Source organism: Trachinotus anak, unplaced genomic scaffold, assembly GCF_046630095.1.
Source record: "Trachinotus anak isolate AG129_WGS33_773 ecotype Australia unplaced genomic scaffold, CSIRO_AGI_Tana_v1 ptg000004l, whole genome shotgun sequence".
Taxonomy (NCBI): domain Eukaryota; kingdom Metazoa; phylum Chordata; class Actinopteri; order Carangiformes; family Carangidae; genus Trachinotus; species Trachinotus anak.
Window position 1 is genome coordinate 14,140,350 of NW_027273855.1, and position 21,725 is coordinate 14,162,074.

The 21,725-nt window shown below is 41.0% G+C and overlaps 2 protein-coding genes across 5 annotated transcripts in view; one reads left to right on the forward strand and one right to left on the reverse strand.

Moving 5' to 3' along the window:
* Positions 1-1,156: 1,156 nt before the first annotated feature.
* acvr1ba (activin A receptor type 1Ba) lies at positions 1,157-15,521 on the forward strand. The gene is made up of 9 exons (XM_071476219.1): positions 1,157-1,399; positions 9,749-9,985; positions 10,095-10,355; positions 10,648-10,878; positions 11,072-11,239; positions 11,413-11,569; positions 12,267-12,391; positions 12,503-12,633; positions 13,127-15,521. The coding sequence occupies exons 1-9, from the start codon at positions 1,336-1,338 to the stop codon at positions 13,250-13,252; spliced, it is 1,500 nt and encodes a 499-aa protein (XP_071332320.1). The 5' UTR covers positions 1,157-1,335; the 3' UTR covers positions 13,253-15,521.
* Positions 15,522-16,132: 611 nt separating this feature from the next.
* The window catches only part of kmt2d (lysine (K)-specific methyltransferase 2D), a 33,346-nt gene continuing 27,753 nt past the window's right edge, over positions 16,133-21,725 (reverse strand). For all 4 annotated transcript variants that reach the window (XM_071476207.1, XM_071476206.1, XM_071476205.1 and 1 more), the window contains exons 50-55: positions 21,574-21,710; positions 21,133-21,263; positions 20,427-20,712; positions 19,434-19,507; positions 19,226-19,334; positions 16,133-19,095 (exon numbers count right to left, since the gene is read on the reverse strand). In XM_071476207.1, the coding sequence (XP_071332308.1) occupies positions 19,003-19,095; positions 19,226-19,334; positions 19,434-19,507; positions 20,427-20,712; positions 21,133-21,263; positions 21,574-21,710 (830 nt within the window). In that variant the 3' untranslated portion in view covers positions 16,133-19,002. The remainder of the gene's footprint in view (positions 19,096-19,225; positions 19,335-19,433; positions 19,508-20,426; positions 20,713-21,132; positions 21,264-21,573; positions 21,711-21,725) is intronic.

Consider the following 21,725-nt stretch of genomic DNA (forward strand, 5'->3'; position numbering starts at 1 on the left):
CCATAGAAATTAAAGTAAAATCATTTAGACTAACCTCAGATGGTGATGCTGTTTTACTGATAAAATCCTGAAGAGCAAGGGGTGATCAAAATATTTTCACTGTTTTTACCTTTTGTCAAATTATTTCCACAAGTGAAGCCTGTTTATGTCATGAAAAGAGACATTTTATGATTTGGGAGAGTGGAGGCCAGTTAGACTTCCCTGAATGCATCTTTGTTTCCGATACATCATTCACAAACTGCACAGTGTTTAGTAATAGACTCAGATGGAATAAGCGAATCAAAACTAAATTTAGCCAAAAGATTTGCGTGACATAATCTTTAGGACATGTCAAATAATACTCAATATTATATATCAATATATATATATATATACTCAATATTTTTGAACGAATGATTTTTGAATGTTATTCAGTAAACAAAAGCAATCTGAATATGTTAACTTGTGCTTCAGGGAACATTGAGGGCATTTTCCACTGTTTTTTGACATTTTATACAGTGAACAATCAGTTATTATTACAATTATTAATATTTTAAAAAGCAATTATGAGACCTACAGAGAGTGAAAATGATCGTTGATAGCAGCCTTAAAGTATCTCTGTGTATTAATCACTTGACAATTAAAAAAATAAAAAAAAAAGATAAAACACCACTTTACAACCACACTGGTCTTAAATCTAGATTTTGACAGAATTCCCCAAAGAAGACAAGTCTACAAGCTGGAGAGTGAAGGACTCATCCTACCTTATTTTGGACTTAATTATTGAGATATTCCAACTAATTTGTGATTACTCAAATTATGTAGATCCAAATAAACCTGGGGCTTTGAGGGGCCCCTGAAGGTCTGGGGCCCGTGGGGAATCTAGTGTCCACCTAGAATATTGATCTGATTTATTTTTTCTGTTTACTGCACTTTGTTTGAAGTTAACTGATAATTTTCTTTAAAATTATTTTTCTTAAAGCATCCTCACAGCTTTTGCACAGTTACTGGACATATTTTGTCTTTGAATAATGTGGGACTGGAATAGTGAAATTCTTACCTCAACTTCTTATTTTCAGCACGGCCCTGACCTCGGTGGCAGACGGGGACATGCAGCCGCAGCCGCAGCAGCAGCGGCAGCAACAAGCCCTCCCCTTTAAACACGCACACACACCCCTTTAAATACGTCACTCGCCTGGCTGGCTGGCTGGCTGGCTGGCTGGCGAGTATCTGGCGGTGTGGTGTGTGTGTGTGTGTGTGTGCGGTCGGATTGTGGTTGTGTTTTCAGGTCTGGTCGTGCTGATAACGACAAGCTTAGGACGCATTTCATCGCGGAGAGATGGGAATTCAGAAGAAATGGCTGTAAATCAACTTGCCACAGCGCTGCTGGCCCTGTTCGGGTTAGTGGCCGTCGGTAATGGTAAGTTTCATCTGAGCACCTCTCCGGCTTTTGTCTCGATGTGTTTTCCTGGACTGGGCATCGCCTGTTGTCGCTCATCGCCATGGCGCTGTGTATCGGGGATTTGGCTAACCGTATCTAGCTAGCGTCAAAACCTCAAAACCACAGCTGTTCTTTGTCCGAAACAAAAGTCACACTGTTGGGTAGTTTGTTCTCGATTTTGATTTTTATCGACTCGCAAAACCCGATGTGTTAATGGTCTGTGTTGAACACGGAGCAAGTAGCTAAACCACAACAACAACATGGTGGGGCTGTTTGTTCCGAGGCGCCAGCTAACGTTTGCTAGCTAACTGGGTAATGAACTGACTAAAGTTAAATATTGTCGATAATTGTGCTTCGTCTGTGGGATACGAGACTGAAATAAAATCATTTTATTATGTCACACGGACTCGTCAAGTGAGGAGTAATAACCTACGGTCTGGTGTTGGTGTTGAACTTATCTCTCAGTGGCTTGTTATGCGAAGATATTTACCAAACAATCTCTGCTGGCTTGTGACTCCTTATCACTGCGCTGCTTGGGTGCAACACCATGTAATGATGGCTGGCTGGTTGAATTAGTGCAATGTGGTCAGTTACAGTTTCGTCGCATGTTGTGAGCATTGGTTTCCACAGTGAAAAGAGCAGAAAGGAGCCACTGAATGAAGGCCTAACCTACTTTGTGCATGAAATGTGTTTTTGAGAGTAAACACTGGCAGCTCTTCCATTGGTGTCCATTTGTAAGGAGTGAAAAGGCTCCTCAGTGGCCTCCAGCAGAAAGTGAATGCTGGCATAGGGTGACAACAGCCGTGCATTCAGCTATCCCAGACAGAAGTCAGAGTTGAAGTCTGGGTTCATTGTGATGGAAATGTGGCAAGTGGGGTCTTTTGAGGCGCCAGTTATGGGGCGGCTTAGGTCTGAATCCTCCCGCTGGAGCAGCTGATACCCAGCACCACACCACTGTCTCAAATGGGCAGATGTTGTGCTGAACTTGTGTGTTTGACTCTACGGCATGTCTGCTCATCTTTGACTTTCAGGATTAGGGTTTAATAGATTTTCATCATATGCACAAGCATGTCTGGTGTTGCACAAAACCCTACTTTTTTTGCTCTTCCTGATGTCTTTGAATTTTTTTTGGCAGTTTCACCTTGTTGCAACTCACCGTTCAGCCATTAAACAAAATATTGATAAGAGCCAATTCAGTTGTGCGTACCAGAAGGAATATCCGGACTTCTTAATCATCTGCTGAAGTGTATGTTTTGCTTTAAACAGTTGAGTCATCCTTCCAAGAATCATGAAAATATGCCTCCCCCGCTTCGTTTAGATAAGGGTGCAGTAAACCAAGGCTGATCATTTCATGTAAGGCATGCAGGGAAAATGATCACACCTGGGTGGCTAGTTTGTTTGACTGGGTTACTCTAACATTAACAGTGATGTGTGAGGGGAAAGTGGGGGTGGGTGTGTGGCCTGAGCAGACGGTGGGTGATGATGGGTTTGTCCAGCTGGCGGGGTCTGTCATGTAAGGGGCCCACAAGTTTCTCTGGAGCCATGGTTTCACACCATATAATGGATTACTCCATGCAAGGGCTGAAACCAGACAAACCTGAAAGTAGCTGTGCCAGAGCAGATTCCAGGGCTGTGTCAAGTGTAGTATGTTTTTGTGAGAATACACTTTACTCACAGGTTTGAATCCATCACGTGTTGTTGACTTCATAAGGATTAGGAGTCAGTGGTGTTATAGGCATTACATGTCTGCGTGACGCAGTCTTCCTGGGTGCATTGAACACAGTAGCAATGTGATATGGGCACTGTCAACCACACTGCCGTGAGGTAGGGCGCGTCCCTCTCTTTCTCTTTTCTTCCCGCCCTCTCCAATCTTTGTCTCTCTCATATAAAAGGCCTGGTGCTTTATCAGAATTTAATCTGTACTTTGTTATCTGTGGTCCCACTTCTGCTTTCACTTACTCACTGCCACCACAGGCAGCTGAAGAACACTTAAACATTGGCTGTGTGTGTTTGTTTGGTATTTTCTCTCTTTTTTTTTTCTTTAAACAAGCCTTTAGAGATGAGCTCCTGCTATCTCTTGAACTCTGCATCCACTTTTAGTAGCCCTTCTACATATTATCACCAGCCCTGACAGAGTATTGTCATTCCTTGATGTGTGTCCGTGTAAGTCAAAGACAGGGTGATTAGAAACAGAGAAAAGTTCCTTCCTCTCAACTTGTTCTCATATGTGCCCCTGGTGCAGGTGCTGTTTAATGTCAAATTTGATGTGAAGGAGTTCAGGTGGAGAAAGTATGAGCTAGTCAGATTGGAACATGTGTACACCTGCCCATTAGATCCGAGCCAAGGGAATGTACGGAGAAAGGTTGAAACTTATTGGGTTCAAAGGTGTGTGCATGTAAAGAGAAGAGAGTTTGCTCCGGAGAGGGAGGTTGGTTGGTAGTGTTTCCAGCTGTCTTAAGAGGGAAAGTTGTTTTGATTTTTTTCCTAAAGGTGTAGCAGTTGTCAAGGCCTGTTCTAGATAGATGGATGTTTAAACCGCCTGATCCCTGCAGCAAAATAATGCTAAAATGAAGTTGCACGTCCCCTGTATAAAATGTCATGTTACTTCCTGGCCCAAAGCCTCTTCTTTTGCAATTGTGTTTACTAACAGTTTCTATACTGTGACACTGAGCCAGAAAGGGTCAGGTGAGGTCTGGGGTGGTCTAGTTTTCCCTCCATAATGACCACTGTTGTTAATGACCTCCGTTGGCCCAGAGGCACAGAGCCCTAATTGCTACAGCAGACAGCATAGCCTCTGACTGACCCAGCACCGCCATTACTGATGTTGGACCACAAGGGATTACTACCACCGCAGTGCCAGCCCACTTCTCAGTTGCCCACTTCTCTGTGCCATTAAGTTACACAGAGCACTTTGTCTTTGTTTAAAGGGCTTTTGTAATATATGTGTTGGTGGTACAATGACATTTGCTTGTTGTGGTATACCTTAAATGTTCCCAGTGACAGAGGAGAGTTGTTATTGTCATAGTACACCCAGACAGACCTGGAAGCTATGCGAGTTCATGTCTATAGGGCTAAACCTGACACCCGTCCTCCAGTACATGTCTCTTTGTAGAGGTGTTTGATTTGTTTTTTGGCTGCTGTTGGAATGCAGATTAGACCTGCTCTGTCTCCCATTTTCTGCTGAAAGGTGTGCAGTCTTCTTGTCAAGTTTTCTCCACTACTTCCCTGACAATGATTTGCTTTGATTTGTGAGGTTGGTAAAAACTTTTTTTTTTGCTTGGGGAATGTAGTGTGAGTGTATATTATCTAACAAGTACAATTTAACCAACCTCTGCCTTATTCTGTTTCTCAGGCCTCCATTGTGACTTTACCTTAAAATGAGCTCAAGTGTGTTTCACTTGGCAGTTAAGCAGTCATCCTTGCAACAAACTCCAATTTCTTTTATGAGTAGCAAATGTAATTTTATTAGGATGGTATGATTTCCGTATTAATATGGCAGAACACTTTGTGAAAGTCGCTGTGTATTTCCTACACAGCAGTACTAAGACTATTTGATGATGATAAACAGAGGAAGTTGTTTTGGTGCCATGAAATTATCCATCTTAAACACTGTATGTTTTTCCACTAACAACTGCATGGCGTCATTACCTACTATCATTTTTCTGATTTTTTTTCTCAGTTGTCTTTTTCATGAAATATTTTTTTATTCTGCTTGGTAATTCAAATAATGAAAGTATGCATCACCAGAAAATACATGTCATAAAATAAAGTACAATGTCATCCTATTGTCTGAAAACTTTTTATACTAATGCCAATGCAATACATGAATTTCAGTACTGATACTTTTTCTATAAACTCTTTGTTTCTCATGTAACAAAGAGGCCAAAGCTCTTAATTTTTTATGTTGTCTAAACCCATGCAAATGTACAGGAACTTGCCCAATTAGGCAAAAAGAAGCTTTCTTCTTGTTTTGTTTTCAGTGATAAAACAGTGTTGAGGTTTGACACCCAACCATGACTGTAGTGAGAGTAAAACTTTAACAGTTGTTGGAAGACAGAAAAAAGGGTTTTGTTAAGTCTCTGCTCTGCTAATACTCAGTTTTTAAGCTCAAGTCACATGGCTGATGCATTGGCCCACACTACTGCAATGTACTAGGTCATTAAAGAGGCAGCATTGACCAGTTTGGGAATTTGAGCACCAGCATCAGCAGCATGTCTGAAGTGAGCCTGTGCTCACACTTGTGTGCCTTTGAACTCATTAGGACAGCAGACACACAGACAGACAGACAGGATGGGATGTAGCCTAGAGGGTGGTGGTTGGTAGAGATAGTAGAAGCAGCCTCAGCCCCAGAGACCTTACTTTAGAATCAGATCAGTAATCTGACCCTCAGATGCAGACAAAGGTAATGACTTTCCTCCTTCCCCTAGCATTGATTAGGACACAGTTGTGGCGTGTGCGTGTGTATGCACCCGTATGTGTGTGTTGCACTCACGCTGTCTGGTGGCGTCTGCTTGTCTTGATCAGCTCTCAGTCTGGTATCTGTATGGATCTAATTTCAGCCAGTGCATTTTGGTAATGGCGCTCTGCTCCCCGTACACACGCACGTACAGACTGTGTCTGTCTGCGTCACTTAGCCCCCAGAAACCCACTATGTTTGTGTAACCCCACCGTCCCGTGCTGAGCACGCTTAGAGTATTTTCCAAAGACTTTATCAACTTAACATACTTGAAAGTTCACCTATGTTTTGACAGGGTTGCTCTGCACGAGTAAGTCTGAACAACACATGTGTACACTCACAGATACACAAAACTATGTCATCAAGGTTAAATGTTTAAAGCTGTTTGGAATGGGACTATGCTGTGGTTTTTAGTTGGGTCCAAGTTAAGACGACACTGGTTATGGCAACAATGTTTTATTAATCCCTTCCTCACTATGTCTGCCATTTCCTGTCTCAACACGAACGGAATGATAGGAACTTCACACACTTGCAGCTCAAAGGAGTAACTGTTTTTGCTGCGTTTTCCCCTTTTCCCTTTACTGATCTCTTTTCCTGTTATTTACCCCCTCCCACAAGTCAAAGTCTAGACTGGGTTTTAATGACGGACGCAGCTGGTCACTTGGGTAGACCTCAATCGCAGCTGGGGGGCTCTGTAAGTCCCGCTCGTTACCCCCTCTGTCCCCTCCTGTCTGTATTGTCCTGCCCAATTTGGGACCAGCCCCCATCCTGTCTGGCCAAAAGCAGCCCCCAAACATTGGGGCTGTTACCGCAAACCCTGGGCTATCCCCTGCACGCCACCCATCCCCCCATCACTGCCCGACGCAGAAGTGCGCTCCCCCACTCCAGTCTGCTCTTTGTTCGTGCAGGGCCAGTCCAATCCCTCCTCATGTCGTCTTAATCTCCTCACAAAGGACCAGTGTAAAGACCACCAATTATGTGGATACAAGAGCAGAGTTCACTCAAACCACACACACCCAGCCACTACTTGGATCCATGTATATTTAGGCTTGGTATTATTCCTAGCCTAGCTTTGTAACACTTCTGCTCTGAATCAAGTGAGATACGCAGAGCTAACAATGTGGCATTTGGGTAAAAGGAGTTCTTACTTGGACACTGTTTGATTTAGTTATATACCTCTTATTTTTTAGGTCTTGGTTTCACATGGTGTCCGTAGAGGTTTTTCTATAGAGGTATCCCTGTAATATCTCTGATTGTGTTAGGTTGTTATGGGAAATTTTGAAAATCAATGAACACAACTGTTTTGTGACAGTATTGGGTGTACAGGATTTTTGCTTCAATGTGATGAATTACTTCAATATGTTAGATAACGGGATTAAGTCAATGGTTTCTATCTCTGTCATTATATTGTTGTGGATTTGCTCCATATTGGTTACACATCGTGTTGTTGCTTGTTTGTGTGGAAGCAGCCTACATATGGCATAGTCACAAGGTAGCCTTTAAGGAAAGGGAAGACTTGGCATAAAACAAACTCTTGGTAGACCACAAACCAGACTCGAGATGGGAATGTGTGTGTTTTCAGCCATGTTTGGTTTCCTTCCTGAGCTTCTGTCTGTATGTCTGTGTACCATCTGTCCTACCACACACAGAGTCTCCAGGATGGATGCGCCTGTTCATTTCAGATCATGGCGTTCTTACCAGCTTGCTCTTAATTTTATTGCTGTATATTGGAATATGTTTGTCATGGGAATTGTTTTATAGTCTTCAGTTTGATTCTTGTGAGAAAAATAAAGGAATAAAATCTAGATTAAAACAGTTGTAGTGGCTGTAATGTGAGTGTGCTGTGGAGAAACTTTCTCTTAATATGTTTGTTTTTTTTCTTTTTTAATGTCACTCTTGCTTTGAGGATGGATTGATCAAAAATGGCTGGATTTATTTCAATGAGAACCAGTTAACAGCAGACCTACAGAGGAGTCTGATGGAAGGAGAGTTTCAAGTCATCTAATTTTTAATGGATATCGAGCATTGTCCAGCTTTTTAACCTACTGCTGTTACTCATGTCATCTGTTCTATTTTGCTAAAATATTTGCTCCATTATTGCTGCAGATTAGCATGATGTGGCACAGGGCTTGTTTTTTTTTTTTCCTCTCCTTATCAGCCCCAGCCTGCTTCACCTCCGTGTAATCTGCAGGAAATTCCATCTGCATGCGAACTTTGGTGAATTTGGACACACTCTGCCAAGAGTTCCTGCCACTTTCCCGCTCACCTCCTGGAGAGCGAGAAACACAGACGCAAACACCAAACAGATGAGAAATATTACTGAAACTGTGCTTCAAGTGTTCCACATTTCCAGTTACCACTCAGTGGACAAGCATAGACACATCAGCAAACACGCTACATGCAAAAATGCTCCCACACAGATATGAAACCTCCCAGAGTTCAGTTGAATGGAAACCACTCCTATGACACTGGGGTTTGTGGTTTTGTCCACTTGGATGTTACATGCTGGTGGCGCAATCAGTGTATCAGTCATTTGGAGTTTTTTTTTTTGTTTTGTTTTTGGTTTTTTTTTTTTTGGTTTTTTTTAAATGAACCATACTGAACAAAAGCCTCATCGTGTGATGACTTAGTTGGTTCAAGAATGCGATTAGAAACTGCTGACACCTTTTGACAGAGAACTGGTACAAACAGGGAAGATCAGTGAGCTCATCTGGTCAAAGAAACCCTCAGGATAAGACACAGGAGATTAGTGGAAGCTTGCCACTCTTAAAATCTTTTCTTTGCCCTGGGCCAGACATTGTCAGTGGTCCAACTGATGCTGAGCTTCTTTTTTTTGTAGGAGAATAAGGGTTGAAATTCCTCTCTGCTTTGTGTCTCCTCCTCTGTTGTTATTGGTACGGTGGTCTTGTCTTCACAAAGTCCACAGCGATTAGTCTTGAGTGGTCCAGCCTTTGTTTTGACCAAGGATCAGCTCTTGGCCTGTTACGCCTCACTCACGGCCCTGTTGTCAGTCAAACTGTTTGTCATTTACCACTGACTAGGGTTCAGTTGAGCTTAACTGCTTCCCTGTTTTTTACCCATGTGAAAAAAACTAGTCCCACAGCCATCTAACCTTTCCTGCTCCTGCTTTGCACTCTAGAAGTAGAAAACCTTGGAAGAAGCCGTCTGTGCTGACCTTACTCCAAATAAGAAGCATGTGTGCTGTGACTGAAAATCACATTTCACTCCAAATCTAATCAGTTTGCAGTTTCTTGTTCTCTGGGTTGCCCAACAAATGCTGGTTTTGGTTTTAGATGTGGCAGATATGTGCGGACTTCCTGGCACTGACCTCATTTGAGTATGTAGGTGGACCATTGTAGTTTTATTACAGCAGTAGCAGGAGTTCCATTCTGTCAGCTTTAATAGGTCCCTACGCAGGAGTGTGCTGTGTTTAATAAAACTCCTGTCTCATTAGCTTAAACAGTGGCAGCTCTCTGTGTCAGTGTGAGAAAGACAGAGGAGAGGCATGGAGCAGAATGCTGCATTAGGGATTTGGCAGGAGCCGTCTCCTGTTGTTGGGTTTCACATTGTCTGTCCCACTGGGCAGGTCCATCTCCACCCTGTGTGTTTGGGTTCATCTGCAGTGAAGGATCTGATTTCAGGGCCGTCAAGGCTGTCTGGCTGCTGCTGCTTAACTCAAAGCTCTGTGTCTTTATGTCACAAAATGCCTACAGCTGAATGGGATACTAAACTCTTTACATCCTGTGTTGAACATGTGGTGTCAGCTTGCCCCCTGCTGGACATAATGGAGAAGTGAAATGTTTTTTTTCTTTACTCAGTGGCCTATATCCTATAGATTGTTATTTACGTAAATCTCTCTGCCTTTCCCACAGCTCTGCGTTGTAACTGCACAAACTGTGAGAAGACAGGCTATGAGTGTGAGACAGATGGTGCCTGCATGGCCTCCACCTACTATATCCAGGGGAAGGAGCAACACGTACGCATCTGTATCAACCGGGACAACCTGGTCCCCCCTGGACAGCCCTTCTACTGCCTGAGTGCTGAGGGCCTGCTCAACACACATTGCTGCTATGTAGATTACTGCAACAGTATTGACCTGAAAGTCCCAGGTGAGGCTCCATCGTAAATATCAGACTCCTTTCAGTTTAACAGTGACACTGTCGGTGGAATTTAAAGTAATCACCACTGCTTCTCTGTATCTTGCCTTTGCTGCCCTAGTCCCAACAAAGGGGGGGAACTGGTCAGGCCCAGGAAGTCCTTGGGGGCCAGTGGAGCTTGTGGCAGTCATCGCAGGGCCAGTGTTCCTGCTGTGTGTGCTGCTGATGGTCGGCGTGTTCCTGTTCCAGTATCACCAGAGGGCCTACAGCCACAGGCAGAGGCTGGAGGTAGAGGACCCCTCCTGTGACCATCTGTACTTGGCCAAGGACAAAACCCTGCAAGACCTCATCTATGACATGTCCACTTCCGGATCAGGCTCAGGTCTGTACATGCTGACTCTCTGATGTAATGGAAAACAATGTAAAACACGTTTAAAAACACACATCTTCTTTAATACCTCTTTGTCCTTTCATGTCAGCAAGAACAGTCACAAAACAGTCTTTCATATGTCATTCTATAAATATACAAATGAGTGATTACTCAGCTGCAACACCAGTGAAAATGATCCTGACCTAGAATCTGCTGAACATACTTCCACCACCCCACATCTATAAAACAAGTCTGTGGGGAACAATGGCTAATTTTTTGTTTGTCTCACTACTGCCCCCTACAGGTTTGCCCCTGTTTGTGCAGCGGACGGTGGCTAGGACCATCGTGTTGCAGGAGATCATAGGGAAGGGTCGTTTTGGTGAAGTGTGGAGAGGAAAATGGAGAGGAGGCGACGTGGCAGTGAAGATCTTCTCATCCAGAGAGGAGCGCTCCTGGTTCAGAGAGGCTGAGATCTACCAGACAATCATGCTGCGACACGAAAACATCCTGGGATTCATTGCAGCAGATAATAAAGGTATGAAAATTGCGAGCTCTGTGCAGACCTCCACTATACATGAACATTTCATTTTAGGTGAATTCCTAGACTGCATTGAACTCATTATTAGTTTAAGCAAAATATCCATTAAATGAGTGACATTTAATACCATGTACGTACTCCTAAATGTGAACTGCATTCTCTCTGACTCGTGTTTTTTGCTCTCTGTCAGACAATGGTACATGGACTCAGCTCTGGCTGGTGTCAGACTATCATGAGCATGGCTCTCTTTTTGACTACCTGAACCGCTACTCTGTCACCATCGAGGGCATGATCAAACTCGCGCTGTCAGCTGCCAGTGGCCTGGCACACCTACACATGGAGATCCTCGGCACTCAGGGTGAGATGAACGTGCCTGTTAAAACGCACTGCACAGCGAATACGATGACTAAACAAATGAGCACAGCAGGAACATGAAAGAGCAGGCATTAGTTATTTACATTCAGCTAGCATGTGCTGTCTCCGCTGAGCTCTTGAGGCAAATGTAACAATGTGTTATCTGTTCTCTTGCAGGTAAGCCTGGCATTGCTCACCGTGACCTCAAGTCTAAAAATATCCTCGTTAAGAAGAATGGCATGTGTGCCATAGCTGACCTCGGCCTGGCAGTCCGCCACGAGTCCATCACAGACACAATCGATATAGCACCGAACCAGCGCGTGGGCACTAAAAGGTAAATGTTTCCATACTCATTCACTCATAAGTAAACAAATGTAGTTAGACATTAGGGATCTTTCAGGTCTTTAAAGGTTAAGTCTTTTCTTATTGTCAGCAAACCCCATGAAAAGATCAAAAACAGCTGTGACAAGATCCCACTAACAAATATTGTCTGTGTAGCCATATTCAGATTATTACTCTGTCCTATAGGCTTCCATGGTGTTCAGAGACCATGAAAAACACATAAACGAGCCAAACTACTGCACAGTCTGACATCTTTATTCATTACAATGAAAATGGTCACTGCAGTAGAAGTCCCACATTCAACACCGTCCTGCTGTTGCAAATTCTTACTAGTGACCACTTATCTTAAGCTTAAAACAACAACAAATGTATGTACTAATGTTTGAGAAACATTTTTAGAAAACCACAGTGCCCAGATGTTTTGGGAAATTACTTATTGAAAATGAAACTGTGCATTTATGCATTATTTTTAGTATTATTTTCATTTCCTTGGGTCTGAGTGCTACATAAAAGGGAGAAAAGTTAGAAAGTATCGATATGAATTGTCATTTATTAATCTCTAAACATCACAATTTTGATCCCTTGAACCTTGATTTTTACTAAATTTGACAATTGTAAAGATGTACTCGGTCATATAAAAATTCTCATTTATTGCTATTACTGAGTCCTGCCCTTTGTGTCCACCCCAGGTATATGGCTCCAGAGGTTCTGGATGAAACCATCAACATGAAACACTTTGATTCCTTCAAATGTGCTGACATATATGCACTGGGCCTGGTGTACTGGGAAATTGCGCGTCGCTGCAATGCAGGAGGTAAGACAGCCATCGCCAGCTAACTGGAAAAAAGTGTATTCAAATGAAGCGATCTAACAAACAGGAGCATGAAACCAGAGACTGAAAAGCCTTCTCCATTGTGTTCCACAGGTATCCATGAGGAGTACCAACTGCCCTACTATGACCTCGTGCCCTCTGACCCTTCCATAGAGGAGATGAGGAAGGTGGTGTGTGATCAGAAACTGAGGCCCAATGTGCCCAACTGGTGGCAGAGCTATGAGGTATTTCGCACTATGTTAACACTAAAAACCAGCAGCTGCCACTGACAGTTTTCTAAAAATACATTCAGTGGCTGTATAGGGAGTCACTAAGTCACTGTTGTTGAGGAGAATTAAATTAATTTTGCAGTCAAATTTACCTTCTTTTGTGATAGTTTTGTTAACTTTTTTTTTTCTTATTTCCTTCTATAAAGGCACAAGTCAGCACTTTCATAGACCTTATTTTCCTGATCCTTTTAAACTCTGATGGATCCATTTTTTTATAAACACAGCAGTTGGTCTAAAATTTTAGTGGAGCTACCAACATCAAACACATCAGGCTGCATTTTATGGGAAATATTTTCATAATGGTACACAAAACATTTAGAATATTTGTATTTGTGTTATAGTATTTCTACATTGGTGAACAAATAGTAGTTTTTGTCATCATAACAGTAGGTACACTGCTCCAAACATGTTGACTCCGACTCATTTTTTCGTGTCCTTTCTTGTGCAGTCACTGCGTGTGATGGGGAAAATCATGAGGGAGTGCTGGTATGCCAACGGAGCGGCCAGACTGACTGCCCTGCGCATCAAGAAGACTCTGTCTCAGCTCAGTGTGGAGGAGGACATCAAAATGTGAGCACCAGGCGGCGAAAAGACGCACTGGAGACGCACAACCAGATCACACTCCCATAGGAAACAAACACTAAAGACAAGACTGCAAATGAAAACCCTGCCAGTTTTAAAGCCACACTCCAAGTTGTGACAAGGCCTACCTCACCTTTTTAGCCAAAACTACTGAGAATCACCCTCCCCCTCCTGACTTTTCTCTCCCCGCCTCCCTTTGATCCTCGTGTCTCCTCCCTGTTCACTTTGACCCCCTTCTCCATGGGCCACAACACTACAGCACTACCACTGTTAATATCATCACACTCAACCTTTTTTGTTTTCATCTCCCATGGCAGGAATTCTTACTATTGTACAGTGACGGGATTTATTTTTTTCCCTTTTCCTTTTTACCTCTGAAATTGTCCCATGACGGACTAACCTTGTCCAGAAGAGTCAAGCATGTTGTGGGTTTAAAGTTTAGGAATAATAACACTTCATAATCTGTTGGCCATACAACATCACATTCTGTCGTTGTGAGTGTGTGAGGGGGAGGGGGTGCTGAAGCACTGTTTCTAGTTGTGTGTGTATAAAAGGTGTCTGGACTACTAGCATGTTTCTAAGACCCTTGGACGTCCTCTGGTATAGGCTGTAGTTCATTAGACAAAAGCAGTTATGGGACATTTGGTTAATTAAGCATGAACAGCCAGAATGTGCTTTTTAATCCCTCACTTGAATATCCTACGAACAGAAATTAGTTGCACTCAACTGTAGCTTCCTCATCATGTGTGAGACCTGCAGGTATCACATTATGGATGTGGTCCAGTCCTGGTGTTAGTTTGAAATGTGGCAGGGATACTGTTTGGGATGGTTTTTATTTTTATTTATTTGTTGATATTATTTTTATTTCATATTGATGAACACTGTGAGATGAGATGTGACAAGCCAGACTCAAGATATGAAAAGTAATGTTGTAGTTCAGTCCAAGTCTTCACCATCTTTAAGATGTTAGATAAAGGGGGTTGATGCATTCATTTAATAAGACGCTCAATTCAAATGTGGATGTAGCCATAACCCCGTCGGTGACAGGTAATGACATCGTGAACACTGAGCAAATAAGAGGCGTATGAAATCACAAATACTGTTTTGTTTTAAAATATATTTTATGTGTTTTATGTAAAGATCATGATGGGTGTTTCCTTTTTACTTTGACATTAGACACTACTGATGGGTACATATGATTTGTATATAAAACATGCAATTTTTCTCCTTTTATGCCACAAGCACCAGTGTGACATTTGAACAGTGATTTTTGCTTGAATGGTACTTTCAGAAGTCAAAATCTCTCTGCATGGTTTTTAACTGTGCCAGGAAATAGACTGTGTCATCTGCTGGAATTTGTTTTTCATTTGCCCCTCTCATGGCAATTTGGTGGTACTACTGATCCCAGATAATTTTGCTGCAACTTCTGTTTTGTTTTTTTGTTGTTTTTTTTTTTTTTTCTATGTATAATTGTTGGAATTGCTTGAGTTCTTTTCAGAGCTTTGTAATGCAGATCTGTTTCTACATACGTCCTCTGGGGTGATATCTTTCTCAATGACACTGGAATATTTAGGAGCATGATGTAAACCTTGAAATCTGATTCTGCGAATGGCTTTTTATTCAGAAATAAAGACAACCACAGACAGTTCACACACAGGGAACATAGTTAGATGTTAGAAATGGTTCAGAGGTTTTACATCTGAGACTGACATGCTATGAAATGAAACTGCACGTTTCCATTGTAGACTATGAAAGTATTACACTGACATTTGTCATCATCGGGCTCTGCACTGTAATGTCCACATGGACTTTAGTTAATGTTAGTTATGTCATCAATTGATCCAGAATCCATGTGTCATGTTAGTATCCATTCTGCATGCTGTCTCAAACACTGGGTCCTCTGCACTGAGGTAGATGAACTTAAGTCTTTCCCTATTCCCCCCCTGTTTTCTTTTTTCTTTCTTTTTTTTTTTTTTTTCGGGTTGTTGGCTGTGTACCCCAGAAATGTAGCTGCTACTGTTAACATGGGTAGAAGTTCAGCAGGCAGAGCACAGTAGGGGAAATGGGAGACTGCTGTCAGTTGAACCAAAATTGTCAAAACACTCCTGTCCATGTTTGGTTTGTTGCCATGGGTATATGACCATCAGACATCCTGTTCATAAGTAATACTTCAAGGTTTCAAAAATCATGTTGTGCAGACCTTTTCAGAATTAGTTCAAAAGTGTATATAGATGATATACAATAAATTCCTCTTTTTCTTATGTGTGACTTCAGCTGTGCTGCTCATTCCAGATGTCATACAATGTTTTCATTGTGAACAGCTGTCATAAGTTTAACATGTATACAGAGGTTAAAAAAGACAATAACTAGTATTTAGGATTAAAGGATTGCTTCCCATATTTTCAACTCTGTCTTAAAATAGTGGGTTTTACATTGTGTAATAATTCCCACTGTTGACACAACTGAACCTATCCCTCACAGTTACACATTTCTTTTGAAGTTCTTGGTAGTAACCTGCATCATTTTTCATGGGTTTTTATTTTTTTGTCAACACCTGCTTGTGAAACACGTGTTATATCAGATGGCTGGCAGTTGTCCTGCTTTTTTTTTCCCAAGAGCTTTCAGTCACATCTTGATCAGATCATGTTATTTCATATACTTTATGAACTGTTACCACATGATCTAAGTTGCACACTTAGCCACACTGATAAGAGGGCCATGAGATGTGGCAGAAAGCTCTACAAGAAGTCAAGTAAGTGGAACCTAAGTTGAGATTTGTTTTTGTTACTATTTCAAAAGGTCAAGGAGCAACCTTCAATCTCTGTATCAAGGCTGCTTAGATTTTATGTTTAAAATGAAAAGCAAAATGAGCACATATTTAAAATGCATTTTATTTTCCTTTACAAGAAACAAAAGCAGACAAAGAAATAAGATGAAGGGGAGAGGGAGTGGGAAAGCTGTATATAAAGAGATGCAACCTCTGGCGTCCTGAAAAAAATATGTACAATTCAAAATAATATCCATACAAAACATGCCACATACAATAAAAATGATCATTATATTTATTCATATTCCCTAAAAGTATCTCTGCTGTACAGATGCAACATCTTTTTAAAAAGTAGGTGAGGTTAAAAAAAACCTTCAATTTGAGCAAACTTTATTAAATTATAAGATATGCAGAGAACTTAAATTAAGATTCAGAGAAGTTAAAAATTATTCAGGCTAAAATCCAGTGAGCGGCATAATGTCTCGTCATGGTCTTCCCTTGAAATAGAAACATACCAAAAAATATATATATCACTGCTTCGGATACTTGATCAATATCTACCACTTTAGAGAAGTTCTCCGTTATACTATAAGAGTGCAATTCATTACCAGGTTAAGTATGGGATTAACTTTGAGTATTACATCATAACATACATTAGGCCAAGTAACCATTTCACAAGGTTTACCAACACATTCACTTCTATAGGGAAGATATAAAAAAGCAAAACACTAACAATATTCTAGGGAATTCAAGATTTTCCATTCAAGAGTATATTAATCCAATTGTAACCGATTAAGGGACAGGTTTTGGTAATCAACAAGCAGTAGCATAAATAAAAAGAAAAATAAACACGAACAATATTACATAAATACAAATGCTATGCACCATTGTACTGCTTTATGCAAGAAGTGATTTTCATGTCTTAATTAATGACTCTCCACATGAATCCAAACAGTTTTGTAATCACCTCGGCTTCTCGTCGCAACTGATTGGAGAAGGCCAGACATTTTCTCATACCTATTTTAACAAACTTGTCTCTGAGAGCTTATAGCAAAAAACACTAATAGAAAAACAGGTAAATGCAAAACACTCTGGTTCATATACATAAAGATATTAGTTTGCCATTTTACATATATTTATATTTATATACAGCTTTATCTTTGTTAAAATGATATCCAGTGGTTGATTTTTTTTTTTCAATTTTATTTCTCTACACTTTTGACTTTATTGATTACAAAGGGGCTGGATAAAGAGTTGCTGTCCCCTAATGCATATACTATATATACAGTTTGTACAACTTTGCATTTTTAAATCATGTGAGGTCTTAGGTTAGGGGAAGGAGGAAACAAAGTAGTATGGGAAGGTGGAGTTTCAGTAAAGCTCCCTTTAAAGACTTTTTCATTCATCTTACATAGAAATGAAAACAAATGCCCTTTTTTCCAATAAGTCTTTCCCTGCCATCAGTTCAGCCTCAAGAGGACAGTACCAGCACTAGAAAAGCACACTACAGGGGAAGTAGAAACACTGCAGGCTGTACCCAGGCAGAGGAAGACTTACTACAGTAAAGTTTAACAACAGTCCACTAAATAATACAGAGAGGAAGAGGCATGATTCAAAGTTTAAGGTTGAGTTGTGAAAAGATCAAGTTGCTGGGGAATGAAAAGCATTAAATGGGACAGTAGTCATGCATCCACCGGCTGGTTTTCAACAAGTGGAACTTAAATGTACGAAGCGACAAGCAAACGTGTACTTGGTTAATTTTGGACTTCACAGTCTTCTTCAAAGACTGTGTGTCCTGTGATCCTAGAGCCATTCACTCACACCATTACTGTCTTAAGCAACTTAAAAGGTGGATGTTATTGTGCTTTCACACAGCTAATAGCATGGTTTTGAGACGCATAAATAAAAAGTACAAAAACAAAAAAAAAGAAAAGAAAAAGCTACATCAATATCCAGGATGATTTGGTGGCATAGAGGACACCCGCTAAGCTTCTGATTGTGATTTTAATGCAATATCTTATCAAAACTGTCATATATTTCCTCTGTATAAATAATTCATGAATAATAATTATGTTGGCTCATTTTTGAAAATCATCATCAGCATAGAGTAGATAGAGCAAACCTGCTGCTTAAGATTCCCTGCTTGTCCGAGAAGGCTAAGCCCATAAAAACATTCCCCCTTTCCCCCCGGTTCCACAGTAGCAGTTAACAGTTTTCATACAAAGCAGTCACTTCCCGCTAAATCAATGAGGTAGACTGAGTCCAACTAACCCATCTTGGGACTCCACACAGTCAGAACATCTGGTGCCTCTGGAGACACAGATCAATAGCATCTCAAATTTTATATTAACTTACATCTTTTTTTCCATCGATCACATGTAGTTCTTACACAGAGCCACATCAAGATTGTCTAGCTAGCCAATATCCGTGTTGTCTTCATTGATGACTTGATGGGAAAGTGCCTTTTCTGGGAGGTAAGGGGGAGGTGTGGTTAGGTGGGACAGGAAATAGGTCCGACTTAAAACATAAAAATGCATCATTAGTTCATTCTTAGTATTTTAAAATGGCTTTTTGTCGAAGCTCCAGGTGAGCTCTGCACTACGAGTATTGATATCAGAGGGTCAGAATCATTTGGTAGATGTTGAGGATTGTTTTCCAGCCACTTATTGAGAACAGTCGAAGGGGGGAAAAGGGTTTTGGCTGAGGAAAGGGTGATTCACTAGTCCAAACATGAAAGTCAGTCCCACCATCAAGCTGCTGCTGATGGAGGTGGTCAGTTGCTTTTATTGATTAATGCTCTTCAAACCTTTGGCTACAGGTGTCACCGCTTTAGTCTTTTAATGGCGGAGGCCAGCCTTCCTCCAACCACATCTTTCAGAACAGCTTATGCACTGGCTATGTAGGATTCAAAGGCTTTGGCGCAGGAGTGTTCTGGCACCAGTTAGAGGGAAATTCTCCATTTTTCTTTCTTCTCCTTAGTTCATCCACTTGCGGCAATTCCAAGCTCCACAATGGCAAGGGATCTTGTGCTGATCGTCCTCAAAATCAAACTGGTAGTCGTAAGTCAGCTGGAATTAAGTAACAGATACAGTTAACATGAGCTAAAAATTTTAACTGAACTTCGAAAACATACAAAAGGTAATAAAATTAAGGTGACATGTAAGAGTAAATAGTGGAAAGTTTTCTAATGCACTGCACCTCTTCTCCCTTGGGGATCCTGCGGCTGGAAATGATGATAATCTTGTCTTCCTTGTCAAATGTTACGACCTCAGCAACACAGTTGGGGGCACAGGAATGGTTGACGTAGCTGGAAAGGAGAAAAAGAAGTCAGTTAAAGAAAAACATATTAGACTCAAGGGTTTACAATAATTTACAATGAGGCAACCAGTAACAAATTAACACTTACCGAGCTGGGCCACCTGTCAGAGTGGCATCGATCACCTGCTCATTGTTGATGCGGAACATGTAGATCCCACGGTTCTAAGTTAAGACAAAGGGAAGAGAAAAGGATTCATTCTTCAATTCAAATTAGGCTCCTCGATTATGGCAAAAATTATAATCACAATTATTTTGATCAATATTGAGATCACGATTATTTAACATGATTACTCATTCACTTTGGAAACACCACACATTTATTGAACTCTAAAGGTCTATTTAGAAGTGGACTTTCTTGAACTTTAAATACAATTCAATGGAAAAACAAATTTAAAAATAAATTTAAAAAATGAGAAACAAATAACACAATAAATAATATATAATATCTAAATATATAGCAATACAACACATCCCTGGCAGCATGCTTGTTGATAGTAAAGCTAATATCAAGCACTATCCAAAAATAAAAAAACATAAAATAAAAAAACGGATTTCAAAACAAACAGTGTTGTGTCTATGTAGTTTTTCTAGTTATACATGATATAAGTTAAAGATATGCGAGTGTGGGATAACAGCCAAACAGGTCATGGTCTCTCCCAACTATACACAGAAAGTCTCTGAACTGGCAAATGGCCAAATGACACACTCTTATGTATGTTGCTAACGTACGCCAAAACCACCCCAGAAGTGGATGGGGGGATGTTTTTTTCAGGGTTGGATGAAATTTGTTGCGAAACAGAATGCACCACAATAATCATTTTATCACAATTATCTTGTTTTCCTAATCGAGAGCCAAACTTGTAATTGAAAACAAAATTAGATGAATCACCCAGCCTGAATTCAAATCTTAGTTTTTTTCACTTTTGAAGTGTTGTCCAGTTGAATAGAATACATTTGGGCACCCCACCTGAATGAATGTTTCCCCAACCCAAAAGGGCTTACTTTGCATTCTGTAAATTTTAACCCAAATGAATAACTTCTGTGTGCTTTGTATCAAAGTGCCAGTGTTTTATTGATGTACCTGTGACTCGTAGATCTTCTCACGGCGGTTGGCGACCTCATTGCGTATGACAGTACCAATGTACTCAATGACCATGGTGTGCTTCTCCAGATCCTTGGCAGCATAAAGACCCAGGCCCTGAATGCGGGATCGTGCCAGATACACGTTGTTCTTCCACTCTGTCTTCAGGCGCCGATACTGGGAGGACTTTGAGTGGACAAACTGCTTGCTGTATGGTGTGTTGAGCTCTCCAGTAAAGGTGCTCTGGTAGGCTTTTGACATGCTGGTGCTATTTAGAGTGTGAGGCCTTGAGATAAAAAGAGAAAGTGTGAGTGGGTACCCCAGGTACCTTTAAGATGCATTTAGAAATGCAACAATGTCTAGAACTATGCAAGCTTTGTTCCTCAATATGGGACTGCATATTTATTGGGTTACATATTGAGGAACTAACTTTTATCATCAACTGTAACAGAATCTGTTGCCTGGTGAGGACAAACTTTATAATGACAGATCAAAAATAAAACATTCTTTGCAAATGTTGTGTAACTGCACAAAAGCATTAGTATTTAAGTCAACAATCCTGTCCAACAAGACATCATACTTAAAATGATTTTAGACCAGCCGCACAGGTTTTACTCTCCTTGATAATGTCCTAACCAGAGCATGTAAGGTATTACTGTAAAGTCCACCCTCCTGTGGCTTATTGCTCAAGTACTGCTGTCTTTACCTCTTGCAGTGTGTGGGAACCTTGGGCTCAGAGCGAGCACAGCCAGTGGGATTGATCATGAGAGGGAGTTCCATCAGAGGGTGACGGCCATATCGGAACTGATAGTTCTGGCAGTTCTCCACTCCAGGCAACTAAAACACAACAAAGTAACACAAATTGTGTTTATCATGCACTTTTATGTATAGTATGTTTTTATGTTATAGCATGACTTGTGTAGCTATATAGCCGAAGGGCTCTAGTCACAAGGTCAAGCTTTCCATATATCATGTCTGCTTGTGACATTTGGTTAAATCTATAGCATGGATTTTCACACTGTGGGACCCCCTCTTCCACCCCGACAAAATCGAATGTTGTCTCATAAAATGGTCGAATTACGACTGGGAGATAAAGACAAAATAAATGGGACACAAAGTGATATTCCTTCCTGTTGCAAATTCTTACCGACTCAGTGATTCGCATGACAGCATGAACTGTGAGGCCATACATTTCCTCTCCTTTGACATGTTCAGTGAACAACTTCAACATGGATGATTCGTCTCGGAGTTTAGCCACCTGCTGAACTACCCGATCCCAGATTCCTAAAGACGGTGAAT